The following is a 27,999-nucleotide window of genomic DNA, read 5'->3' as shown; positions in this document are numbered from 1 at the left end:
TATATTAAGAAATAGAAAAAAAGATTCAGGCCTATCAAGTGGTATACTTTATTAGGAATAACTACATAGATAATCAGCGTACAGTTGTAGGCTGGAGCCCAACAATGCTTTTTTTTTCCCACATAAAAAAGTAAACTTTCATAAAAGCTTGTTTACCAAAGCCAGAAGCAGTGTTATTTTAAACAGTTTATTTACATTGCTCAGATTCGCAAAAAGAGATATAAAAAACAGTGCAGTCTGACACATTCAAAAGCATCACTAGTTACATATAGATACAAGACAAAACACAGGTGGTTAAAAAGAAACCAGAAGTTGTGAACTCCTGCTAATACCAACAGTTGAACTGTTAATGAAATGCAGAAATTTTACATATTCAGATAGTTTGTGAGAGTATATTGCAGGGTACAAACTGTTCAGAGATGACAGAAGTGAACATAGTTTTAAAGGAAGACATAAATACATGAGAAAGCCTAAAAGCCTTAGGAGTTGTACACTGAAATTTGACACGCCAAAATTGGACCCTGAAGTTCCAATGTCACACCAATAATCCCATGCATTAAATAATGATTTGTTAACCAAGTATGGGGAATGTTTGGGGGTTTGGTTTTTCAACAACCCTACTAAAGAGGAGTGTAATTCTTTTCCTCAGACTTCCACTTCAAAGCAAGACAAATAATTCAATTGATCATTTTTGATGGTCAAAGCTCCTCATACCACTGTGTATACAGTGAGGCTGCAGGAGATCATAATCACAAAACTCAATTCTATTTAATTATAAATAACTACATTTATAAAATATCTGGAATAAGCAGCTGTACAACAGGTTAACTGTCATACTTGAAAGGTCAGGTACTTCATAATGTATCTCCATTTAAGAAATCCACAATTCTAATATTAGAGTGCTCTGCCAGTAGATGAAGTTAGGCAAGCATAATAGTTATCCAAACTACAGTAAATTATGTGATCATCATCTTCATTTCAAGATCTAACAAACCAGTTTATTGCCTGGAGGGGACAGTTTCCATAGAAGAAAATGTTTCAGTTATGCTGGTAAGGAAATAAATGTGTACAAGGGAATACTGTGTTTCAATGAAGGCCAAGTTACTTATTCCACTGATTGGCTGGTCTGCTTCAACACAACTAAACCCCCTTGTGATTAACTTAGTGTCATCTAACATTTTGCTAATCATTGCTAAGTGCTAATGACTAAGGTACCATTAATGTCAGTCACAGGTCACTGCCCAGCCACCTGCCTGTCAGTCACTCCCACAGAGCAGAGTCTTCCCCACCTGCCTCATATCAAGTGGGTTGTTGATCGGCTTAATGTGTGACTCCTCCTTTCAAAGATCGAGGGAAGGCTGACCAAGGAAGGAGAAGGAACACCCTGTTGGACACAACAAAAAAAAAAGTTATTGATCATTTATGAGCCAATCTCAATCGTGTAGCAGTCATTTCTCAACCTTCACATATCATACAAGGAATGTGTGAGTGAAGAAGACCTCGAAGATTGGCAGCTTTTGAAATTAATGATTCAGCATTTCTAGAGTTTGAACAGGAAACTTAACACATTTTTAAAACTGCAGAAGAGAGATTTTTTTTTCCTTGTTACCAGCCTTGAGAGATTTGGAATGCAAGAACATGTTTTTGAAGAGTAACTGTTAACAAGTATTAGTATACATCTTGCATCACTTTTTGCCATAACAATCTCCCTCCAAAATGAAGGCAAGATACACTATGATAATCTCTTAGAGAAACAGAGCTCCCCCTCCAATCCTACAACTTTCTGTATTATCATCAGCTCTGAGCCCCAAATGAGATGCTGAACACATGTCTCCTTGGCTGCAGGAGGCAACAGACATCCCAATGATTTGTCAGAGCTTGCTTTAGCTGTGCCTGGATGGGCACACACTAGGCAAGAAGCTGACTTTTCTGATGCTTGGAGAATAAGCTGCTTCTGAGACTTAATTACTGTGAAACCAACACATCAATATGTAGCACTAAAAGTAAACCTCTTTGGATTAGCTGAGATTTTATATTCTTTTCACATTAGACCTCAAGATACTTGCACAAGCAATCCTCTGTTGCTCTTAAACAGCCAGCCAAGCTTCTCAGCACATCAACAGGTCACGGTAGTTGGGCAGCTTGTGCACCTACATGCTTCGAGAATCTTTTAAATAGGGATATTTTGGGCAACTAAGGGAATACACACTTCACTATGAACAAGCCCTATGCTTGATTATGGCATGTCCTCCATTTGCAGTCATTGGCAATATCTGAAAATTTAACCCTAAACTCCTCTTTATAGATCAGCTCTTATTAGACTCGAGTATTTTATACCAGATAGAGAATTAAAAGCTAAAACCACAGGTAAAATGAGCTGCTCAAGACTTCCTTGCAACCAAGTCATTAAAGTTCTCAGAACTCTGGCCAGTGAGTTACATGGTCATTTGGACATGAAACAGTGAGGAATTCAACTGTACATCAACTATAAAAAAAAAACTCCAAAAAATTACATTTAAAAGTTTGTGAAAAGATCAGTTTGCACCCAGAACCACATGTGATTGCTGAGTCCAATCCTGTGCATTAGAGAACATTAAAGAAGAACCCAGCACCATTTGAAGCCCTTTGTGCATTAGAGCTGTACCACGCTCTCTTAGCTTACAGAACTCAGGACTTCTTGCTCACTTCAGTCAGGATCTGATGCACAGAATTTCCCAGCGTCACGCTGGTTATCATCTCCAGCATCAGCACAAGTGGCACTAATAACAGGGAAAGCACATGGTCTCTCCAAGGCATGACCATTTAAGCTCTCCAAGCTGGAAGAAGCTTTTGTTTCTACAGCATTTGAAAGATGAGTATTTGGAGAGCCAGGTCGAGGCTTGGAACTTTGAGAGCTCCAATCAACAGAACTGGAGCGATGGACATTAACAGCACATTTGGCAGATCCACTCAGGCTGCAAGTGGAAGAGGAACAAGCAATCTACAATTAGGAAGGGTTTAAGAGTTAGTTCAAATAAGGAAAAAAAGAACAAGCATCCAAGCTTTATTGATATTTTTATGCTATATTTTTTTCTGCACCAAAAAAACTCCTATATGAGCATAGGCCAAGATTTAATTTAAATAAAACAATATGTCTGAATAACAGCTTTGACTCTTAATGGACTCAGGTTTCCTGCAGTTTTAGTTTCCTATCAACAACTGCATGGTATTCCAACTTGAGGGGCTGGAATCCAAACCTCTTTTCCCCTCAACCTTATAATTGAGCCAAAAAGGTTTTATGCAAGTTCAGTGGTGTGTGGCATTGGTTAAAAAAACACAACACATGATCTGCTGCCAAACTTATTTACATAAACTTATTTCAGCTTATTACCACAAGTGCAAGAGGTCTGGGAAGAATGTGAAACATGGGTTTGCAAGTTTAAGATTTTGTGGAAAACAAATATTTTTGTCTGAGGTAGATATGCACAAAAAAAAAAAGTACATGACTTGCAAGTTCATGAGAAATGAGATACAGTGCTGTATCAAAATGAAGACCATTAGAATGCAAAAACAATTGTTTCCATAATCATAACAAAAGGAAAGAATCTCTCTACAGAAAACTAGGCTATATGCCCATTGGTAGATTTTTAAAAATTTCCTCTAAAGCAATGGAGTCTGCTGCGATACTTCCTCCCTTACTGCTTCCTATTTTTCTCATGTGGGAGAGCAAGGCTATATCTTTATATTGTACAATTTAATGGCCACTCAAACATACTGAATTACCTCAATATTGAAGTACTGACACATCAGTCAGTAATAGAAAGATGAACAGGATTCTCTTTTCTTGGCCTTCTGTCCCATACACTACAGACTAGAAAGTAGGTGTTTACTCATCAAATTTACTCAAACACTATAATAAAAAGCAAAGATGATGAAAAGATCCCTCCAAATCTAGTCTGCTTTACTAGACTGTATTAGGAAATTGAGTTTGGCCTAATGGAGCAGGAGAAAGCTGTAACAGGCAGCCAGGCATAGCAGAAGAGTTGAAATATATAGAACACTATTTTATTTTACCCAATTTTCTTAAACATTTACGAGGAGATAATTCCCCTGCTGTTTAGAAACTTGCAGGCTGCAGCATCTATGTTTCTCTACGTTTCCTTCCCAGTTTGTTTCACAGGATGTCTGTCATCTCACTACTTTGACTTAAACATTCACCATACTAACCAAAAGCATGAACCAATATAAGACTTGTGCTGAAACTTTCTCACTCTCTCAGAAGATGAATCATATTGCATCCCAAGCAAAAGAGATTGGTGGGGTTTTTCTACTTAAATGTGTAAGGTAACTCCCAGTTTCTAGTGCATCAAGATTTTTCTGCATTTTCAACAAGGAAGGCTTCTTATTAAACAGGTCTTGAAAATAATATCCCTATAAATGCAGTTAAAAATATTTTTTCCCCACTGTGATGTCGGAATTGCTAAAGTGAGAGCAGCAGCAGACATGAAAGGAGTGTGATGTCGAGAAGGTGCCTTCCTTGGCGGCACAGCTCACTCACCGCCAGGGAGGAGGAGCTGGTCAGGCGGCTGCCGATGTAACTCTCGTTCGAGCTGGGGCTCCGCCCTTCCGTGGCACTGTGAGACATCAGAGCCCTGCGGAGAGCTCGCTTGGGTGTTTTGGAGAAAGAAAAGGCTCTTGTGACCTAAGGAGTTTGACAAGTGGTTAAACACTGACTAAAACCAAGCTGTAATCACTGCTACTATACAGGCTACCATTCTGAAAATCTCTAGGATGTGTATCAAGTGGTGGTGGTTGGATCACAACCAGCCAAACACCCCCACCTAAAGTGATCTGACTCTTAAAGGCTTCCCATAATCCTTGCTCTTCTAATTCTGTCCAAATATGAGGACAACACAGGAGGGAGAGAGGAGGGCAGAGATTCAGAGAGAAGCCAAAGCAATGTCTGGTCACCAAGGCTTCCCCACATCCCTCAGTCCTGCAGAGTCAGGCCCCCTCTCCTTTAAGTTGCTTCTCAATTTTCCATTGTATTTAAAAGACTCAAAGTATTAAACAGCATAAGTTCCATAACAGACTCAAAAACGACTACATAATACTTCTGACTGTAATACTTAAGACTATATATACAGATATTCCAAAACCTTGAACACCCCTCACCTTCTTTCTTTAAGGAGATTATATTTAAGAGCTTTAGTTCCGATTAAGTTTTTCCTGTCACTACTGTAAATACTACAAACCACCTGAAAGAGGAATCCCAGCACAATTCTCTGAATAAAAAGCACTATCTTACCTTTTTTGATGTTTTCTTTATTGCCCTGGATGCTCTGCTTAAAGTACTGTCCATATCTTTAGTATTTACTTCAACTGAATCAGGATCAGCAACATAAATGAGATTTTCCTATAGACAAGAATAGTCTTAATAATGGTCAAATATCAGCACTTGCCAAAATATCATTTTCTAGTCCATTAGGTCAGATTTAGAGGGTTTAACTGCCACATTCCCTATTTAACTCTTTATACAGTCCAGCAGCTATGTGTTTTCAAGCCATTTTGTTAGATCAACAGCTGGTGCAATCAGTTTGAAACCACTTCATCAGTAGTTTCACATTCAGTTTGTCTGATTCACTTTCAAGTCCAGGGCTGACCAAATTAAAGGCAGTAGCTCTCTGAAGCATCCCCAGGGAGCTTCCAAGATAAACATTCCATTATTCCACTGACACATCTAGCACATTTCTGAAGTGAAATCTTGAGAGCTCCAGCTGTCAAACGTTAAGACTAAAGACTTTCAGCTTAAGTGCAATACATGTTGCAGAATAGCCACGAGTTTTGAGGTTTTTTCATGCCTCATTCTTAAACTCCAGCATGTGCAAAGCAATCTCTGGCTACCTACTTACAAAACCTGGGGTACAGAGGGAGCATACATGGGAGTGGGAAGTTACTGGCATGATTTTTTTTGCTGTTTGTTGTCTGCATTTTGAGAAAACACATTTTACATTTAAAAAAAAAAATCTCAGCAGCTTTATGGCCATTCCTAGGGCCTCAGGAAGAGTAGCCAAAGCCTTTGCTGCCACCAGGTGGCAAAGTCAATGTTATCTCCATTCACATGATGCTCTAGAAGTCTATAACCAGGCAAAAGCGCTTAAATTGAAGCTGAACTGGACATTTAAATAAGCAAGAAAGAATTATTATATAGTTGGTACAGAAATTATAACTAATGGGATTCAGCAAAGTAGGTTACAATTTGTCAGCATATGATTGAGTGTCTTGGGGCAAGAGAGAATGATGCATTTATTACACAAAGGTTTAATTCCTATTAAAAACACAAGTTATACATTACACAAAATAATGAAGACAGACAACACACAGACTAAAGAAAGTTAACACTTCCACATCAGCACTTTTCATACTCACTAAAAGGGAAGGGAAACCACAAAGCCCAAGTCTCTTATTCCTAAGACCCCAGACCACAAGACAGACAAAATAAAACTAAGATGCTGTTTTCATTACTTAATGCCCTCTCCTGTAACAAGCATGCCTTTAAAAATCACAACCAAATATTGTTCTGTAAGAATACACTGCAGAGCATAAAGCATTTCTAGTTTACACCAAATGGCTTCAGCTATATGTACTGCACATATTTTCAGCAAATTGAGATGACTGATATGCATAGACTTTTACATAATTAAAACATCAGCTGAAAGCCTCTTGCTTTAATTGGAGAGGATCTACTCCTCAAATTAGTGGTTTTCTGACTACAGAAAGCTCACACACTGCATTTCTAGAAATGTGACAAGGCCAGTGCCTCCTTTATTTCACAGGTTTTCTTACTTCCTTGTTTTAAGGTTGTAGATTTTTGTCTATGGGAGGAAGATGCTTCAAGTCTCTTGCATTATGGTGCAGATAAAGTGTAGAGCAAAGAACTCAAACTAACAGAGTTAATCCAACACAAATGATCAACAACACGGGGATTGTAAATTCAAAGATAGCTGTGAAAGAAGCAAGCTGAATACAATTCTTGTTAGAATTACAGTGCAGAGTTGAATCATACCCTTTCACCATCACAAATTAATTATAAATAATTTTTGATTTTTAAGCACTTAGCTTCTGCACAAACTAACTTCCAGGCTGTTTCCTTTTCTACCTTTTAACACTCACAGGCATGTTATCACAAATGTTTTCTGCTCTACTTTACCTCAAGCATGTCCTATATTAACTTCTTTAGCTTCAGGTGCTTGAAGCAAAAAAGAGGGAAATGTCTCAATCAGCAGCATGGTTGCAGAGTACTTACTGCATCTGCTTTACAAATTGTGTTGGCCACGTGCCGACACAGCATCTTCAGCCAGTCCTCCTTGCAAGGGTCTTCAGTTGTCATCTGGAAACTGAGCAGCTTGTTGTTGAGTTCTGTAGGTGGCCTCACAACTAAGGCAAAAGCTTTCTGGCAATCTACATTTTGTTAAAGAAAAAAGCAAGAAGTTAATAAAAAGAATAATTATTTTTTCATTTAATTCAGGAGGAAAACTTCAGAAAGGTCTGAAGTTTTGAGCTCCAGCTCTGTCTGCCAGGAGCTGGAGCTACAGACAGCATGTTTTGGTGCAATGATTTTATCTTTATTAACACAGTATCTCTTGTATCACTTGCAAGAGCAGAGTTCTGTCCACAGCCATCATCAAGAGGCTGCAATCAGCTGTTCAGGCAATAGCTGAACAACCAAATAATCTGCAGAGCAGTCAGCCTCACCTACCCTCTTGGCCGTTTCTCTTCTTAATTGGGTTTCTATGTTCAGGTGCTTCAGAGTACATAAAGCAGAACACATGATGTGCATATCATCACTTACAGAGAAACAACCAAAACTTGACAGGATAGAAATCTGGAAACTGGTGTGACTAGATTCTTTATAAGTCACTATCAAGGCTGGAGCAGTATGGCAAAGCAGATAGAGATAAAGTCATCTTTTAAGATGCACAGCTCCTCCTGAGCATTATTATCACCAGTTAGAAGAAAATTTGGTTTCACACCAACAGCACTTTTCTCTGGCCAGTCTAATGCTCTGGGCTGAAGTATGAGGTTTGCTTTTTATTTTGTAAATCCAGAGCTGTCGAGTGTTTAACTCTGTTTATTTCACACTGCCAATTGGTTGGCTTATGCTAATGCCATCTAGTAGTTCTGCCAAATTCAGCATCCTGCAGCAATTCTCAAAAAGCCAAAAGAGCATCAGTACAAGGAATTCTCAAGCTCATACAGAGATTCAAACAGAAGCTTTTACTAAAATCACATACCTAACATACCCTATATTAAATACACCTTAACATTCCATCCCACAACAGCAGAGCTTCCTCCTTCACACTCTGAAACACAGTTTAATTAACTACCACAGCACTTCAAAACACACAGACCTTCTGTCTCCCTGATGTCCAAGACTTTCTTGATCTGAGAGAGAGGCATGAGAACAACATGCTTGAGAGATGCAGGAGGCCTTGTGTGGCCATGGGGACTCCTGAAAGCTCCAATGACTTTATGCCGTTTCCTTGCAATCTGCAGTTAAATAGAATAGAAAGGGTCAGTTGGAAGCTCTCTTGCCGTTGTTTCCTTTCCTTCCTATATTTTTTACCTTTTACTGTCCAGGAAGGCACAGAAAATCTTGCTACTCTACCACATAAATCTTAAAGGAATTCACTTATCTCACTATTCACTGCCTACAGCCCAAGTGGGCCAGCAATATTTGTTACTTGGCATCAAAACACTCAGCTGAAAAATACAGTAACGTTTTTAAAAATACCTGAAGAGAAAGTAATTTTACATTACAGATCTCAATTCTACCCTGCATAACAAATAAGGGTCCTTTGAAATCTACCACAATATAATCTAGATTTAAACAGAAAAGACAACATCTATATGCATGAACCAACTTAAGGTGTGGTGTGTTATGTCCTAGAAATATCCCTTGCTGTTGCTTATGCATGCAGCCATTGAGCAGGCTTTGCATAAAAACATGTAAGGTACTTGTGTGTTAAAGTAATGCATCTTGTTGTTTGTCTCTTGTCCAAGAGACAAGCCAAGAAGCTTTTTTTTTTCCTTTTCTTCCTTTACAAGAAGTGATGAAACTGTGTCAATAGGGAGAGTTCACCATGAGTCACAAGAACAGGCTTTTGTCTCTAAGTGCTGCTTAGGACAGCATTAATTTTGAATTATTTTAGAGTTGGTTTTCTATGAAGACAATGTTCTTCACTGCTGCAGAGAGCAACAAGTACTTTATGAAAATGTCCTTTATAAATTCAGTTTTCCACATTAGTCTCCAAAACCCAGTTAGATTATTCTTCCCCTCTAGTTCTTCCTAACAAATTTTTAGTTTAAGGTATTTATTACAACTTTGGTTTTTTGGTAGCCTAAGAACAAGGGTCTTAGGCTTGGGTCTACCAAGGCCCACTATTCACTCCCATTATATACAACTAAACTTTAAAAGGACAAACAACCTGATAAGCCAAAGACTCCAGCACTTTTTCATCCACTGGTGCTACTCAAAGTGCTATTCAGATAAACATTTTTTTAACATACTAAGCTGCTTTTATGTTTTTACTCTGGCTGCAAGACATTAAAGGCTACATTAACACCTCTCAGCCATGAGAGGATTATACAGTAGTTAATGGAAAAGAAACATCAGTATGTGTTGACCTACCAGCAATCTGTGACTTAGAATGCTGCCTCAAAAGTTCTTAAATTTTACTTATTTATATTCATGTGTAGTGTCAAGCCTTTTACAATTCAGTTCATGAGATGCACTGGTATAGTCACCTTACCTCTAGGCAATCATTGAACAGAAAGAGCGTGACCTGCTCTCCCCTGTCACAGAGGTCATCCCCAAGTGCTACAGTTTCCAGACGCTGCACCAAGCTGCGGTGGGAGGACAGGAGATTGGCCTAAATGACAAAAGCAAAAAGCTCATTAAGCATTTAGTTCAAGGGCTGGATTACTGCTTGCTTACAGCTTAACACTGGCAATCTGTTTAAACCAGCACCATTGCATTGTAGCCTCACACATTTTTGCAAAGGGAACAAAGTACTGCAGTCATTTAACAGATCTGCAACTTTGGAGAAATTACTTACTGGACATCCATCCACTTCATAGACAACGTCAAAGAACTGCCTTTGTGCCTCTGTTTTTCTTTTGTCTTCATTAATGTGTCTAAGGAAAGCATATTATATTAATTTCAATACCAAGCAACAGTAAATGGATGCACTGCATTTAAGACATACAAAAATAATAAAGCTAAACATTCAGGGAGCTAATTTACACAGCAGCATTTGCCACATTTGCCTGAAGAAATAACCAAATACCACATGAAATCACATAGGAAACTTCAGCTCTAGACTATTCTTGTCACGTTACCAGCACTTGACACACCAATCAGTTAAAACAGAATTCCCCTCCCCTGCCCTGCAAGATTTTGAACCAGAGACAACTCAGTTCTTTACAGCTTGCATTTTGTCTCCCCCAAATCAGGACTGCAGTTCAACAAGCAGCAGATCCGAGAATAATTACAATTTAAAAGTTGTTGTTAAAACTGGACAAACATTTATCCAATTAATGCAGGAGTTCTTGTTGCTGGAGACATACGCTACACTTCAAAAGAGGTGAGACTTACAATCTAAACAACTTCAGCTTTCAGCTAATTAACTCATGGCACAGTGCCAAGAAGAGCTAATACAGGACCAGAAGAAAAACTTATCTCCCACCAAAAGTCTGTCCTTTCAGTAGATATAATGCATAGAAGTAAGATTTAAATACAAAAATCCAGCTCTTCCATTCCAGAGAGAAGACAGAAATAAGAGTTGAAACAGAATAGAGGAGTGGGGACAGCCCTGCTGAAGCAGGGAGTCAGCAGAGGTTCAGGTACAAGTGCTGGGGAACATCACAGACTCCTTCAGAGCTCTGGCACAGAACTCCAAAGTGACAATAGCAGCCAAAAGGAGGCTGAAGAACACCTACAGTTATGTTTACTTACTGTTCCTTGTGGCAACATAACACTGACAATTTAGGAGGAACAGAGGGATCTAACTGCAGTATGTTTAACAGTATGTTCCATAGAATCAACATGACTTACGTCATCACCTCCTTTAATGATTCAATGGCTCTCTCTAGAGTTATTTTATCTGGGTTCTCTTCTGCTGTATGTTTCTTAATATCTACAATTAAACAAAATAAATAAATAAAAACTCTATACATATTACAAGTGCCTGAAAAGAAACATGAAAAACTCAAATTTAAACTGAGTTAAGCTGACTGAAGACATCAGATCTAACCGGGAGTCCAAGTAGCACTGATTAAGTGAGGAACTAGGCTGAACTGAAGCTGTCCAGACATCTCATTAAGAAAAAAAAAAAAACACATACAATACAGAAACCAAACCCTTAAACTATTAAAAAAAATAAATTGAAGTGCAGAGACAAGCACAGAAGTCTTTTTCCACCTGAAGCAAAGAATGATGTGGATTTTTTATTATCTTTAACAAAAGCATTATTATAGCAAGTGGTTGATACCAGGTGGAACACATGAAACTGTGAGCCTTGTCAATATGAATTGCTCTCTAGTTTATGTTAGTTTCATTTGAATCTCAATTATATTCTTGTTTGAAGAGACAGAATTGTCAGTGCAAACTGTTCCTCTATCTGTATCCTGCATACAAATGTATGAACAAGTGGAATTTAGACAGAATTTATGCTTTCTTCAGTAGTGGGTCTCACTGACTGCCAGGAATTATGGTTAACTCACATAAACAGACTTGTTTTAGATGAGAAAAGCTGTTTCTAATGATGACAAAAGGTAGACATCTTGTGGATTTAACACCTTCATAGACAAACTAATAGAATTACATCACTAGGTTACCATTTAGTAGTAGGGCAACACTGGGCAGCCTTTGAACAGGACGGATAAGGAGCTCAGCAAGGCTTTGGCGGCCACATTCAGGTTTAGCTTGATTTATCTGGGGAAAAGGAAATAACGCTTACTTTTTTTTTTTTTACATACATACACAAGAAAAGCACAAGATCAGAGAAAAATTCCCTTCCTTGAAATCAGCATTGCTATACAAGTGTGAGAATTGTTTACCACAGTCATTAACAGAGCATGTTAAAAACCACATTATATTCAAAAGTACACAGCGATTTATATTCTCAGAATGTCTAGTTTTAAAGGGTCTATATCAACCCTTCAGCTCTTGTTCCAGCGACTAATGTGGAGTGGGACTGGGGATGGCCTGTTCTCTTATTTGTTCCCCATATTTTAGATATTAATACTGGATGTAATTCCTAGTCCCTCAGAAAACACGAGCTGAAACTGCCAGTGTTTGACAGTTGATTATTTAGATTATAGGAGTTAAAGCTACACTGCACTATTAACAGTACACACACATCTGAAGAGATCAAGAGTCTTAAGCCTCATATTCAGATAACATTCTTTGAGGATCATCTTCCTGTTAGATCTCCACTGTTAGGCTCCTATTCATTAGTCACAAGAACGCTGAGAAATTCTGCCTCCCTGGAGCTTCACAGCTGCCCAAGGAAAGTTAAAAGCTGTTTCAGAAACACAAGTCTCACAGGGAGGGGACCAGTCAAAGTAGCAGCTCCAGTTATCTTTTCAGAAAAGAGAAGACATGTATTTGGGTGGAACTTTTTTCCAGCAACAAATGCATATAATCAAACCACCTTGAAAGCTGTTTAACAGAGGAGGAACTCAGACTTTTGCTGAAAGAGTCTTATGATGAGCTTGAGGGATTGAAGTTCAAATCCTTCCTATTTCTGTCTCACTAAGAGATGTTCACATTCCTTCAAGCTTTCAAAATTTCACATTCTTCCATCTACTGCATTCAGGAGAACATGGTAACAGTCCCCATGTTCTACTCATAGACTTATTTCTGCAGACATTTACCTTTAGGAAGGCATGAAACCTTGGCTTCTGCTTTTCACATCTTGTAATCGTCTCCTTGCTCATTTCAAAGAAATTCACAAACGGAGGGTATGTTTTCAACAAGTCTTTTGACTGAAAGAAACAACTGTTAGGGCTCTGCTTTACATATGATGTATCCTTGTACATATGTTCATATGCCCTGAGCCATACAAAGCTGCTCAAAGGCACATTGCAATAAAGAATAATAAAAAATGTGTTGCAAACCCATACATGTTCTCAGAACAAGTTAAGACATTTTTGCATGCCAGATGCCCCAGCTTGATGCTGCTGATTAAACGCAGACTGCTCTCACCAGCATCAAGCAAACATGTGACAATATTTGCAGCTTAGAAGCTGCTGAGCAGCTCGAGTGGGAGGCAGGTTCTCACCTAGCAAGAGGCTTTTGGTGAGAATTTTGGAAATTTCAGACAGGTATTTTCACCAGTTACTGCAGTCACCTTTTAAACCACCAGAAGCAATACCTTAGACCAAAAACTTTTTGAATGACAAGCACTGTTTGTCTCAAAATCATCAGATCAACAAAATCACAAGATACCTAGCAGCCTATTTATGTTAGAATACTCTGCAGTCCCAGACTTAGCCTTCCTGTTCTACACAGGACTCTTTATTCACTTACATGTTTCATGTCTTGAAGGAAGAACATAAGTTTGTGAAAAGTTATTTTCTTAGTTCTTTACTATTGATCAGAGGCAGCAGATGGCTAAGGGCCTGGGAAGTGGCTTTTAATGTCTGAGTAAAAAGTGCGTCTGTAGCATTGCTAATTACAGTTCTCAAACTGTAGCTATTTGTAGTTTTAATCCTTCATACCTGTGAACAGACATACACACTAAAACTTGACATGGATTGTATCACCTAACTCAACTGAAAAGGCTAAATAAACAAGACAATGATACAAGTTGGTGCTCTTTCTCAGCAGTGCTTTGCTTGTGTTTGCTAGCTCCTAGAAGTGGATTGTTCATAAGGCAAGATAATAGTTGTAAGCATAAAGAAAGAAACAGGAACTTACATATTTGAGAATGATATCACCAATACTTTTGCTTTCAGTCCAATTTATCATAAGATCTTCCAGGTCTTCCTAGAATACATGCAGGGATGAGGGGAGAAAACAAGCTGAGCATAAAGTGCATAAAGCTATTAAACGGGATCACTATTTTGCCAAACACACATCATTAGCTGTGTTTTCATGCTGACAAAACAGGCAATCCTAAAAGCTGTGCAATTTCACATTCAGCCCCTCCAGTCTACTGAGGGCTGAAAACAAGAGCTCTCTGGCTTACTGAATATGTATATATAGCTGTAAATCAATGCAAGTACAGCCTGGCAGCATGTCAGGACTAGCCAGCTCTGCAGCAAGGTGACACTGCTGCATCCAACACAATACACAACACATCCCAAAGGAATACTGAGAAAGGATACACAGAAGACAGTTGAACCAATTCTAATTAAGACTGCACAACTTACCTAGGACTTAAGTCTATAAGACAGGATTGAAATAGAACTAGGATAGATTCCACTTACTTGCTATACCAGGGTGTCAAGGAAAGTGAGACCAAGCCTGTAAGCCTATATGAGCTTGATAAGGATTAAGCTCAATCACCATCAGATAATAAGAGGGACAGGAGGGCACAAGACAGTTCAGGATTCACCTTAAGTGAAAAGATTTATCACTAATATTGGTTTGTTGCTGCCACTGCTCATATCTTTATAGCACCAAAGATGAAGGAAAACACAACAACAAAACATCAAAGCAACTCTCTGCTGCAGGTGACTCCGATTTGACACACGGACACACAGCTCTATTTTCATCTGTCTCAGTGGGCACACATCAATAGCTGGTGTGATTAACTAGACTGCACCCCACTGGCTGGAAAAAAACAACTAAACCTGTACAAATAAATCAAGTTGCAGGTACTCTGCAAGTCTCTCTATTGTAAAAGCCTACAGTGAAATGCTGCCAGAGATAGGCCGATGCCACTACTTGAAAGAGTATATACCTATCCAGTAGATGCAATTGAAAACATGCAGAAAAGATTCAAAGATGCTATGAAAGCTTCCCCTGCAGGGGAAAAAGTGCAGCTTGCCTTGATTTTAGTGTGCACATCAAGAATATCTGGAATGCTGCCAAATATGGTCTTGATCTCTTCCTGTGCAAGGATTGGTCCCCCAAGTTGTCCTTCCTTCTCCAATGGAACTTGAAACAACTGACAAATTAAGAGGGGAAAAAAGTTAATTTATGCCCTCCCAAATGCCAACATTGTGTCAGATATAGTTATGAAAGCAACAGTGTTTTCCTTCTAGATCATAACTTCCTCCAGTCACAATCTTGAGATGTCTCCATTCAACAAGGGTAGGTTTTGGAGAGTGGTTTGAAGATACAAACACTTGGTTTGATACATCTCTACAGCATAACACCCTCTCATCTCTTTCTACTCACACACATCTTGGCTCATTCTTTAAGTAGATAATCAGCTGCAATAGAAATAAACTTTCAAGAAATTAAGCTCTTCCTGTAAGTTGTTCGCTATTCTGCTCTTCTTGGAATAATTTCAAAAAAAAAAAAAAAGACTTTTCCCTCTGCCATCTCTTTCTAGTCACTAATATCTAAAATATTAGTCAAGAAGATCCTATTTTCCTGACACTTCCAATTTCCATATATATTGAAACAGCACCACAGATCCCAGATTAGAAATTGTATTTTCTAACCTGTAACTGCTGAGTAGTTTTATATGTCAGTAAAATTACATGAGACTGTTTATATTGTCATCTTCCTATGAAGCCTTGATGCACCCAAGCCCTCAAAAGCCTGCAGATCACAGACTGAAAATATTAATTAATGTAAACATTGGATATCTTATGACAATTGACCTGGACTGGCTTTAAAACCACCTGAATAATTGTTGTCATAATTGTTGTAATAATAATAATGTCATTGTTGAAATAATTTATTACCTGAATAATTGTTGTCAGAATATCAACATAGTTACTTTCTGTCTGATACAATTCCTTTGCAACCTGCCACCTTGCAGACTGCTTGAGAGGAAGAGGAGTTGAGTTTTTGGAAGGTCTTGCACAGGATTTTGGCGTTTCTGATGAAGAGATATTACCAAAAGAAAATAAGAGCTTTATTACAATGGAGTCCCAAAAAAAGCTCACTCTCAAAGACAAGAGAAAAAACTTCAGAATTTTTAAGTGAAGATAAGTTTGAGGTTTTTTTAAAGGCTGTATTCTATTCTATCAGGGCTCTTTCCAGAAAATGGCTCACTATTATAGCCTACTTAGAGAACAATAGTAATATACTATTCCTCAAAATTAGACTGAAAGTAATAAGCCATTTATGGGCAGGTCAATGACTTGACCATTTTATTAGTTCCTTATTTAGCAGGAAGCAAGGATTAGGTGCTGAACATTACTTATTTATACTCTAGTACAAAAGTGCTTTTCTACTTCCACTTTGCCATGTAAACAATTAGCTCTCAGCTGCCTAGCATCCTTGCATTAAGTGTACAGCTCAAAACCATTTACTAAAATCAGCCCTAGCACACAACACTTATATTTCATCCCGTAAGGGGAAGGGGAAAGGCTCAAGAAAGCAATTGCTCTTAAAGCTAAAGCCAAGGTGGACCTGGAACAGTTCAAGAGTTTTAAATATTTGCTCATGTATTGGATCTCAGAGACCTATACTGTCTTTTTTTATATCAAAGCTCCTTATTGCCATAGCTAACAATGAAGTAAGTACCTTACCAGTTGTTTCAAAAATAGCACGTTTTGAGACTGACTGCTGCTGTTGGATTAGAAGAAAATTCGCTACCAGGGGTAACAAGAGCACTAGCATCACCTAAGAAGGCTGATCTTTCCTGAATTCCTTCTGAATTATCACTTACAGGTTGTGCCTCATTGGGAGCTCTTATGTGATTGGAGTTTGCCTTTTTAAGGCAGTAGCAGCTCCAGATACCTCCTCTAGATGATGGAACCAGATCTTTTAAAAACACTTGGGGTATCGGCTTTTAACTAACCCAAAATTTTGCAGTTCCTCTCTTCACAAGAGCCATGTGCAGAGATATTTAAAACTCTGTCCATTCACTCAAAACCAATTGATGATTTATATTCTTGTGAAGTTTTAGACATAAGAGTTTGCTGGAAAAAACAGTGTTGCCTCAACAAAACATTTCAAAGAGCCAGGAGGGGGCCCTGCAGGAATTTTCCCTTTAACTCCTCTAGAAAAGAATTTTTGTCCTCTTTCTTCCAAGTATCCTATGGAGAGTATTTTAGATTATTTACTGTTGACTATGCTGCTAATTTGCTACAGACTTCCAGCAGAGCATTTGAAACATTTTGGAGTAACACTCAACTGTACTCCCTATTTATCATCTCTGTATCTATTACTTCAGATATGAACACACTTCCTGTGATCACAAGAGGCAGCTTGGCCTCTGTCTGAACTCTTCACTCCAATTTTTTCCTCCCCACTTTGAAAAGTGGAATTACATTGCAAGTCTGTAGCAGAACCTGCAAGATTTCCCTACCACCACCATTTCCACTTGCATGCGAGAGCTGTTAAACACCAAGTGTGGCTGAATGGAAGGTTTTAGCTCTACCTCCATTGGCAGTGCTTGACTCTGGAGTGTTGGAAATATCCAGCAAGGAGCCAATAGAGAGGGAATGTTCAGCTGAGGGGCGTTTCCGAGGAGGGAACGGGGACATGTCTGTTTCCCTGGTCAGCTGGGCCAGAGTCTCTTTCAAGCGGCGCCGTTTGCGGTTGCTGTTGGGAGTGCTCAGGGAAAGCAGCGACACCGACTTCTTGAAGTCGGGACTCTCCGACTGCAGGGAAAGAAAACTTCATTCAGGGGGTTTATCCTCAGTGTCCAGTTCAACTCAGTGCAGAGATTAGTTAATCACAGAGATCAACACACAAGACAGAAGGAAACTTCTTAGAGAAGCCAAGGCAAAACGGGTGAAGCTTTTTACCCCCTCTTTTTAAAATAGAAACCACAGTGGTGTTTTGTTTGACTAAAAGTAAAACTTTTGGGAAGCAGAAAAAAAGTTTCTATTCCAAATTAGTATTCTATGCATAAAGTTTATAATGGATTATCTGGAACTTAAATGTTGCTTTAAAATATCTGATCTCTGGCCCCACATACAGTATGTTGCATGCTAATGTTACCACCAAAATACGCTGTGCATTGTGTGTGTTCAACATACCTTCTCAAATAAATACATGGACTCTCCAGCTCTGGCATCCATTTGAATGCTTCCCCAAAACCACTAAAGGAAAAAATGAACACAAACTTTATAAACACATTAAAGAGATTCACCCAAAGTTAAAAATATTCAAAATAATCTATAATAGTTACATAGTTGGCATGGAAGATTTTTTTCAGAATAAAATTAGCAGCATTCTCTAAAGAATTTTCAGCACTAACCTCTTGCTTTACAACATAAAGTTTTTTCAAAGGTTCAAATGGAAGATCTTTTACTGTACTTTCTTCAACCACCAAGTGTGTACACCTTTCATCACCAACTGGTAAAAAGTGTCCTCCTAGATAAAAAAAATAAAAGGCAAATAAGCAGGAAAGAATATCCTTGTTAGAAATCAGTATCTCACTTAACAGATCTGTGGCACCTGTCATTATAAACTCCATCCCATTCTTCCCACAGGTTTTCATAAACAATCACCTTGCATTTCTGTCATTTCTTCCATGTTAGCTTTCTCATCATCAGAGAATCCCAGGAAACTTAACATGCAATCCTGAAAGGGAGGAACCTTGAACTGGTTTCTAAAATCATCATCAGCTGCACAGAAATCACTGAAAGAAAGAAGATGCACAAAAAAGTCACTTAAGTGACTTATGTCAGTATTTAAGCAGAAGCTCGCAACATTTGAGGTGAACAGCATGCAAGATGAAGGCTGAATGAAAATAAACACCTACATTTCATTCCTTTTCTCCCATGCCTTATAAATCCACTCAGCTTTCACAATAGGAATGCCAAGACTTACAGCAATCTACAAAACAGGAAAAGTGTAAGTTGTACCAAATATTTCCATTTAAATCTTTCCCACGTCAAGAAAAATTCGTAACCTTCCTTTTACTTTTCAAGACAGATACTGCAAAAAGTGAATATATTCCTTCAAAAGTCATATCCAACTGCAGCTTCCCAGAGTTAGAATGTATGAATTCAGTAACTAGGAGATCAGATCAATAGCTATTTTGACATTTCCTCAAAAGTGCACCATTTTGTTAGTCTGACATCCCTTCATCACTCACAAAAACACAAAATCACATCTCTGTTCCAGTGGAATAGGGGATCTTTTTTCTGCTTTTGATACTTTGTATGAAGAAAAACACCCCATCCTGCTTTTATCAAAGAGAAAGCAACTATTTGAAAGGTAACTGCCATAACTGCTTGAGAGATTGTACAGTGTTCCTACATTTTCTCCTTTGAGTCAGTAGAAAGGAGTGTTTGAACAGAAAGTAGAACTTCTCTTCCAACTGCAAGATTATAAAGACAAACAGGGCAAAAAAATGCAACACCCTACCAACAATTCAAACAAGGGAGAGTCAAGGGGCATAGACATTGCTACGTCATATTAAACAGCACAAAAACCTATAATCTGTTATTTTCTTCTAGACTGAACACAAATGTCCCAAATTATTCCCTTTTAGAATCAGAAAAAAAAAAGCACACTCAGGTCTATTTATGCATAAAGGAATATTTGAATCCTCACCCACAACAAGTTTAAAATAATTTTTTAAATGATATGCACCAATTAAGGACTAAAGTTTTTTACAAGTTACCTCAAAGTTTATTGTTTGGACAGACAAAAGCAGGCATTTCTTCATCACTGTCTTTACTACTGATAGCATCAATACTTAACCATTTTGAATCTTGTTATTTACTATACTTGTCTATTTCAAATGTATGTTATTTAGCTCTCCCACAGAGACAAAAACATGCCAGACAGAGATGAAATAGCCATTACAAGTTATTGCTGTTAGTACAGGAAAGAAAAGCAGCTTCTGAGCTGAAGTATAAAGAACAAAGAGTCTACAAAAGCCAAATTCCAAAGGTTTCTATGAAACACCAACTCAAGCTTACATACTCTGAATTTGTCTCCATGTGTTGAGTTTGCCACCAGATGAGTAACTTTTGAGCTAAAGTCCCTTCGAATAATTCCACCCATATGATGAACCAAGGTCACAAGCTTAACCTGAAAAATGAAGATGAAAAGTTTTCAGTATCTTTTGAAGAGCGAGTTCAGTACAAAAAGTGGTTTACAAAGCAAGTTACAGAAGGTTACATTAAATGTCTAGAAATAGAAATACTCTGATCTATTCTTAAAACAACTTGTTCACATTGACAGAAGATGTAGCTTATACATCAAAAGAGCTATTATGATTTATTTTTATTTCAACATTTAGTATCGCCTTGCTGTGTAGCCTGAAGATTATCCAAGCTACCAGTACTCTCATGATCATCATACACAATGCCTTCCTTTTCCCACATGTTAGATTTGACATTTTCCTTGCTGATATAGACAATTCTAGATCAAACCTAACTAACCCAAATACCAGGCAAAGACTTTTGGTTTGGATTTGTTTTTCAGATGAAGATATGGAGCCATATTGTTGATTCCCAGGTGTCCAGTAGGGAAATTAGATGGCAGCTGCCTACTGAAATGAAAAAGCAAAGTCCTAGAGTATCAAACAAAGAGTAAAGTCCTGATAGCACAATATCATGACAAGATAACATGCCTGTGAATGCTCTGAACAAAGCTACAAAGATTTACTTGCCCATTCTACCACCTGTACAAAAAAAGAGGACACTACTGGGTAAACATTATCTGAAGCCTCAACTTACAAACCTTTAAGCCCTATTGAATTAGAGCAGTTTAATGTCACTCAACAAAAAAATGACCAAAAATGACACAGATAAAATTACTTTAACTAAGTTTTGTTCCCATCCTCAAATATCACTGCCTCTAGACTTGCAAAAAAACAAAAGAACAAACAATTTATTCTCCCCATACAAGCCTGAGCCATGGTTAAACCCTATGGGTGATGGAACAGAAGAGTATTTTGAAAATATACTTAACATGGTTTTACCAATCCAAAGAAGAATAAATTACTTACTAATTCATCTTTCTTTCTGAATCCTGTAAAGCACAGTACCAAGTTCAACATACTTGCACAATACAGTGGACGGCAGGAGAAAGGTAAAGGCTGAAGACAAGAAGAAAGCTCATGAGTCAACAGCATACTGCACTCATTAAAGTTTTCACATTACCTTTAATACATTACTGTTATTTCTAGAATTAAAAATGCATCAGACACTAGTCCAGGTCTGTGTATTCAGTTATACCTCAGCTCCAGGCCTGCTGATAAAGTAACTAGAGCATCCCCGAGTTCTACAGGTAGCACTCCATCCTTTTATTTCCTCCCCAGTCCATCTGCTCTACATTACAACTTTTGGAAATATAAAGTGATTACTGCAGAATCATTTCTATGCTGCCTTTCCTAACAGCACAATCCCAATTGGTGATCAACAACTCCCACAACTACAGCAGCAGTCGTAGCCCTACCACTGTCCGCCTGCACCCTCTCACTATGTGCAATATTCTACCACAGCATTAGAAACTTGCTTTTCTTAAAATTCTCTTGCTAGGAATGTTTATAACTGATTGGAAGAGCAAGAGAGATTTTACTCCTAGAACTCATACAGCAGGGAACTACTCATCTGACTGCAGCAGGAAGCACACACCTCTCCTTTCTGTGCAGAGCGCAGCACGACTGGCGGCCCGATGACTCGGCAATCTGCCTTGCAGAGGTTGCTAAAAATGGGAGCTTGGAAGTCGGACACAACAAAGATCGTCTCAAATTCCGGGGAATCAGAATCTCCAAGCTCTTCTATCGAATCTGTCTTTATGTAGGGCATTTTAATTTCCTTGAGGCACAGGGGTGAAAGGGAAAGCATTACTCAGGCAACACACTTGCACCAGTGTAAAATTCAACTGATGTTTATTTTGGACCATTAGAAAAACGTGATTCATATTTCAGAAACAGAGTTAGGATTCGTGAAAGCTGAATGCAATGCACTCTTCTCTAGCATAAGAATAGCTATGAACTGCTGGATGCTTTAAGACTAAATGTCAAAGTAATTCCTGCTTTTGAAGAATCAGAATTCTGTTTGCTTAAGCAGTTTATATATCAGTTCACACTGATAATGTAGCACTGGAAGGAGCTAGATAGAAAAAACACCCTAAGCTCAAAAAATAAATGAAATTTCAGACTGTCAGAACAGCTTAGGGTACTGTGGGATGCTACTAAAAAAGTAGCATCCAGTTTGCAACAGCAAGCTCCATGCTGCACAACACCTACAGAACAGAAATAGGTTTTGTTCATTGCTTGGTATTTTTAAGGGGTTAAAAAAATTTGTCCATTCCATTTTCAAACACTAGTTCCAAACTTTATCTCTTATGTCTTTCACATCAAGAAATGGAAAAGCATTTCTTGCACTTAAGTTTGAATGCAGCTTTCAGTTGAAAGAGAAATCCATTGACAATTACAAAGCCAGTTCATAGCACAAACTTATGTGTGACTGAACACAAGCATGCAGTTGGATGTCCCCATCAATACTGTGATGCCCCTGTTAGAAAACACCACTAGATAAGAGCTACAAGTATTACTCCATATTTGTAAAAAGTGCTAATTTTGATTAGCTGTGACACCATCAGAATCATTAGCATATATTACGACCATTATGCCCAATTAATCCAAATTAAAGTGTGTGCACGTTTCAGTCCCAGTGAAGAAGTGTAACATGCTGCATGCAATTACATGTGCTGAATTGCATGACATACCATATGAATAATACTTTTTATTAGTTTTTCTTCTGATTTATCAGGGCTACTTTCCTTTATCTTTATAACAGGTACTTCCATTATCTTAATGGTCTGTGGAAGAGGAGAACTTTAGTACAGAAGCAAATTGGTTACTACAAGTCTGAAGGTGTAACATGTCCTTCCAGTGACTGTTTGATCTCAGGCCCACATACCTCCAAGGCTTCCAGAAGCTCCTCACGTTTCCCTGCTTCCTGAACCAAAACCACTCTTGTTTCTATTTGAGGCATTTCTTCTGCTTAGAGAGAAGCAAGGATAATATTTGTATTTTAGCAGAAAAGTCTATGTCATGTCTAAATCAAGCAATAATGTATAGAAGAATACAGGCAGACAGTAAGTAGCCTTTCAAGATTCCTTATCAGGAGCAATCCTGAAAATAAATGTTACTTCAAGAAGAATGTCCTTTACTTAAGGCATATCAAATTGACTTAGAGCCCAAACTTTCAAGTGTGAAGTGAAACAAGAATCTGCAATTCATGACCAGTCAAAGCAAGAATACAAATCAAGGGGTAGGAAGGAGGAAAGACAACAAGCAAATGAAAAGTCAAAAAAAATATAGGCTTAATGCTTCTAGCAAAATTAGATACCAAGATCTGCTGGAAAATAGACAGCTGGTATCTTTTCTAGTTTCAATGTTCCTGGCTGACAAGGTTCACTACTTTCTTGGTAACTGAGCAGTTACCAGGAATATCAGAACTGAAATTAGATGCCTTGTTCTTTTTTTCCATGTGTTAATAAGCCTTCAAAATATTAGGAGGAAGAACAAGCATTGCCTCCACATCATTTACACCAACAGACCACCAGCAGATTTTGGCTACTACCTTGGAGGAAAACATTGGTGATTGTTCTTTAATTTCAAGATTTGTTCTTGAATTAATTTTGTGCTTAAGACTATTAATCTCTTCACCTCTCTACCTTATACCTATTTATCTGTCCACACAGAGCAGCTGCTGTTTCCAAACACTGGTGTCAAAATGTCACCTGGAGTGATTTATTCCACAGAAAAGACATCAAATGGAACTGACAGCTTTCTGTATAACAGCCAGAATAGTCATTCAATTTGGGCTGTAACACCAAACTTTCTTAATGAAAGGATCCCAGATGAACACCTTTTTCCCTACTCTATGCTCATTCTGGAGTTCAAAGTACTTTTGGTTTTTCAAAACTACTAAATACCAACAAAGTAATCAGTCATTGCAAAAACCAAGCAGTCTTAAAATAAACTTCCCCCCATTACCTTCAACATCCAGAACAGTTGCACGGAATACATTCTCTTTGGAAGTTTCTATAATTTTTGAATCAAGAACAGAAGAATCAGCCAAGAGGCTCCTCCCAGTTTCAGACACCAGAGTACTGCTGTCAGCCATGATTATGCTTTGTTTCTTTCTTCAACAGCTGGAAGGTGGAGGGGCCAAGCTCAGTTACAGGTGCAAAAAGTTGATTCATAAGAGTCCTATGACCAAGGCTGTCAGAAGTGACTTCAGAAAACAAAACACTTAGGCTCTTACTGAACTCCCACTCACACTGATAGAGCATCAAGAGGAACACAACTGATAGAAAGGACTGACAACAAAGCTGTTACAGAAATGGTTCTGTAATTCATCTGCACAGAGGGAACTTCACCTCTGAGCACAGGCAAGCACGAACTGAAGTGCTCATTTTAAAAACCTTAACCACAAAGCACCAAACTAAAAGCACTTGTTTCTTTCAGTGACAAACTATTATAAGCTACAATTGAGACTAAAATTTGCATTGTTGATCTGAAACATTAGCAGAAGAATTAGGCTAAGCATAACATCTTGCTAAAATCTGATTTTTCAGGTGAACTGGCTAGAAATAAGCACCTAGAGAGTAGAGCCAGGACTATTTACTCTTAGAAAAATTTAAAAATTGAGTCTTTGCAAAGTTGATATGCACATATATGTCTAGCTGTATGGTCTGGTCTACTGTCCTGCATTAACTATGATAGAGTAGAAGTAGCCTTTCATCATCAGATAAAGAGGCCTTCTCTCTCCTCTCAAACAGAATGGATCTGTGCTCTCCCTGCCCATCAGACTTGTCACCTACTGGAAAGGCAGAATCCTTAACCCTCTCATTTTCTGGGAGCGACCCACCCAAATCCTGCAGCACAAAGATGGTTCTCAGACACCTGCCCATTGTCTGTCACACACGAGGCAGGCAGGGTGCAGTTCCTGTGATTCATCACACACCCAGATTGCAATGTTTGCACAGTGAGATCTGGAGTTACCCAGAGCAGCAACTACAGCTGAGCTGCTGTCGACAATAACCCTTTGCAGCACTTGAACTGAAATTGTTCTTGTGACTGTAAGTGCCCTCTTAAAACAGCAGCTACTTAAATACTGCAGTGCAGCATTGTCTGAAAGAGGACTCTTGAGGCAGTAAAACCCCTAGAGAACAGCACATACTATTTTTCAAATTGTGTAATGACCATCCCATTACACAGCAAAGTCAAGACAAAAAGCAATGGGCACCTTGGCATACCAGCAATACAGAAAAGACTTTATCTTCCAGAGATCACATCAGGGACTCGTGGAAAGGATTCAAATCTTCATAACACACAAGTTCCTAATACAGCGATGAGCAATAATCACCTTACAAATCAACACTACAAATCTATCATAATTCTAGATGTATTGAGCTACCAGACTTGCCACTTAATTTCAATTTCCAGGTCACACACAGCTGTGCATGTCCATGAAGCTGAGTTTCCTAGACCTAAGTCCCAGTCACCCACCTCATTTTTCTCAGAGCAAGAGGAGAGAGTGACCTCAATCAAAAAGAGTCTTTGGGGAATCACCTGGACAGAATGTTACAATGTCACCACCAGGAACGGTTCTACAGTTACCAATAGTAACAGTAGTAAAGTATAATCTTGGCAGATTCAAACCACATTGTTAATAATGATTACCACAAGGACAATTACAATGTAAATTAAGAAGAAAACAAGCCCTCCAGTTAGAGGCACAACCAAACTTAAACCCTAGAGATTATTTCCTAGAAGTCTGAGACATCAGTACAGTTATTATTATACCAAGTAAAATGTACATGAACTCACAAAGAACTTCATTTTGAAGAAGCCCAGACTTTGGTCTGGGTATTGATTTGCTTTATGGATTTTTCTAATTTATTTATTTCTGAGATGCCATCCTGGGTGTGTTTAAAAATATTTCCTGTTTTAATAACAGCAAAATTTGCCACTAAACTTACAGACTGAAAGTGGCAGGATACAGAGGAGAACAAACAGCACACACAGACATGAACATAAAGAGCAAAAATCAGAACGTCATCGCTACAGGCAGAGCTAATGCCCCCACAGCATCACACTCAGAAATTACCTCCCAATAATTTGTGGAAAGCCTGAAGGACACAAACCACCCACAAACCAAAACATGTTTGTTAAAGCAAGGAAAGGACAGTAAACACCTCCCACGCTTCCCATGTCCCTCCCGAGGAACCACCCAGGAAGATCCCCGAGCCCTCTGCAGGGAGGTGGCCGGGGACGGGACGGGACAGGACAGGGCGAGGGACCGCCGCCGCCTGTCGCCTCACGAGCCAGCAGGTGCGGCCGGGCCCGGGGCTCCGCCCTGCCCAATGACACGGCCGGCGGCCTGAGGAGCCCAGGGGCAGCGCCAGGGCCCGGAGGCCCCACAGATGCCCGACACACCGGCCCCGCTCCGCGCCCCCGGTGCCCCCCCGGCCCGGTGCCCCCTCACCGCCGGTGCCGCCCGCCGCCATCAGCGGCCGCCGCCAATTCAAAAAGCGAGCCGCCGCACTCACACCGCCGCCCATTGGCTGCCGGCCCCGCCGCCCCTCTGTAAGCCGCCCCCTCATTCGCCACAGCCGCGAGATGTCCCGCCCACCTGCCCTTACTTTTTGGCAGCCCTGCGCCCTTGTCCCTCTCCGATTGGTCGCTGCACCTGCCACTCAAGCGGAGCGAGCCCCCATTGGCTGTGAGCTGTTTCCTGGGCAGACGCACAGCGCTTGTTGCGGTACGGAGCGCAGGTTGCTGAGCGGCCGGGGTGGGGACGAACTCTGCGCTGATTGGCTGCCGGGAAGGGCACGCTCTGCGCTGATTGGCTGCCGCAGGGTTTGAACGCTCGCAACGGCCGCGCCCAGAGACCCGGATGGAGCGGGCGGGGCGGGAGGGGCGCTGCCCTCACGGCCCCCTCACGGCCCCGTGTCCAGCCGGCCTCCACTCCAACCCAGGGCACCAGGAGAAAGTCGCTGTGGTCACCGCAAAAACATTAATGCTGCTAATAAGTGAAAAAAGGATATCGGTGTGCCTCTCCTGCACTGAGTTTCAGAATAATCAGTTCGTAGGAAACAGGAGCTGCTGGGAAAATACGACTGGTCAAGGTGAAAATCAACCAGCTGACTCCACGGCAGCAGTCCCGAAATAAATTAATTATGCCAAATGCTTAAGCCGTCCTTTTGTTTTTAATTTTCCCCAGTACTAAAGCTTACTGGTACAGAAAGGAATTCTTAGGAGTTCAGCATCCTGGAACGTGATTTAGCACAATGTTTCACTGCAAATGTAAACTCCCAATGTAAAAACGATGAGAGATACATTTTCTATTTCTAGAATGTTCTATTATCTGCCAAATTGAATTCTTAGATAGTCCACTTTTTTTTTTTTTATACAACATTTTTTTCCAGTTCAGGCTTTTTCATGACTGATCCAACAAATGTAAAAGCCCATTGACTTTTTATGATTTGGAAGAAAAGACAAAATAGGAAAAAACATAGGAAATGCTAACAGGTGTTGTTTATGTGGATATAGATTTGCTGATGAGGTATACAGAAATTAGGACTATATTCCTGAGGAAAAGATTTCAGAATAACAGCCTGGAAAACAAGAAGGTCATTTCATTGTTGACACTTATTACACATTGTAGGGCTTGTGTAATTGTGTAATAATTACACAAGCCCTACAATGTCTTTATTTTACATTGACTGATTTCAATCACAACTTACAGTCAAAATCCACCCTTAGCTGAGGTCCTTTTGTCACCTCCAAGTACCCACTTGGGCCATCATTTTGCAGTTCCAGGCCAGGCCAACTTTCACTGGATTTTCCACTGCACACGCTTTAAAAAGTTCTTTTCAGCCCAGTTTCCCCCACACCT

At 39.4% G+C, this 27,999-nt stretch overlaps 1 protein-coding gene across 4 annotated transcripts; it reads right to left on the bottom strand.

Annotated features, from left to right (window-relative positions):
- Positions 1 to 32: 32 nt before the first annotated feature.
- On the bottom strand, positions 33 to 27,282 carry ECT2 (epithelial cell transforming 2). 4 transcript variants are annotated; one of them, XM_053952099.1, is made up of 25 exons: positions 26,587 to 27,282; positions 24,090 to 24,247; positions 23,008 to 23,090; positions 22,814 to 22,906; positions 21,715 to 21,897; positions 21,087 to 21,176; positions 20,057 to 20,164; positions 18,885 to 18,958; positions 18,631 to 18,761; positions 18,378 to 18,493; positions 18,157 to 18,219; positions 17,553 to 17,775; positions 15,907 to 16,043; positions 15,039 to 15,158; positions 13,964 to 14,032; positions 12,919 to 13,029; positions 11,878 to 11,974; positions 11,096 to 11,177; positions 10,098 to 10,176; positions 9,792 to 9,911; positions 8,391 to 8,529; positions 7,286 to 7,440; positions 5,288 to 5,395; positions 4,538 to 4,681; positions 33 to 1,384 (listed from the first exon to the last, which is right to left on the bottom strand). In XM_053952099.1, the coding sequence occupies exons 2-25, from the start codon at positions 24,217 to 24,219 to the stop codon at positions 1,295 to 1,297; spliced, it is 2,745 nt and encodes a 914-aa protein (XP_053808074.1). In that variant the 5' UTR covers positions 24,220 to 24,247; positions 26,587 to 27,282; the 3' UTR covers positions 33 to 1,294. The 4 variants fall into 4 exon arrangements, with proteins under 4 accessions (XP_053808074.1, XP_053808075.1, XP_053808076.1 ...); XM_053952100.1 differs by having other exon boundaries at positions 23,008 to 23,087; XM_053952101.1 differs by lacking the exon at positions 22,814 to 22,906.
- Positions 27,283 to 27,999: the final 717 nt, after the last annotated feature.

The sequence above is a fragment of the Vidua chalybeata genome, chromosome 10, assembly GCF_026979565.1.
Source record: "Vidua chalybeata isolate OUT-0048 chromosome 10, bVidCha1 merged haplotype, whole genome shotgun sequence".
NCBI lineage: Eukaryota > Metazoa > Chordata > Aves > Passeriformes > Viduidae > Vidua > Vidua chalybeata.
Note: the sequence above shows the minus strand (reverse complement) of the source record. Positions and strands in the feature narration are given on the sequence as shown.

Coding starts and splice junctions, on each gene's coding strand:
- ECT2 (XM_053952099.1), bottom strand. CDS start 24,219: ATGGCTGACAGCAGTACTCTGGTGTCTGAAACTGGGAGGAGCCTCTTG. Junction 18,494..18,630: donor AGAAATGACAGAAATGCAAG/GTGATTGTTTAT, acceptor TTTTTTATCTAG/GAGGACACTTTTTACCAGTT. Junction 1,385..4,537: donor CCAGCTCCTCCTCCCTGGCG/GTGAGTGAGCTG, acceptor TGTGTCCAACAG/GGTGTTCCTTCTCCTTCCTT.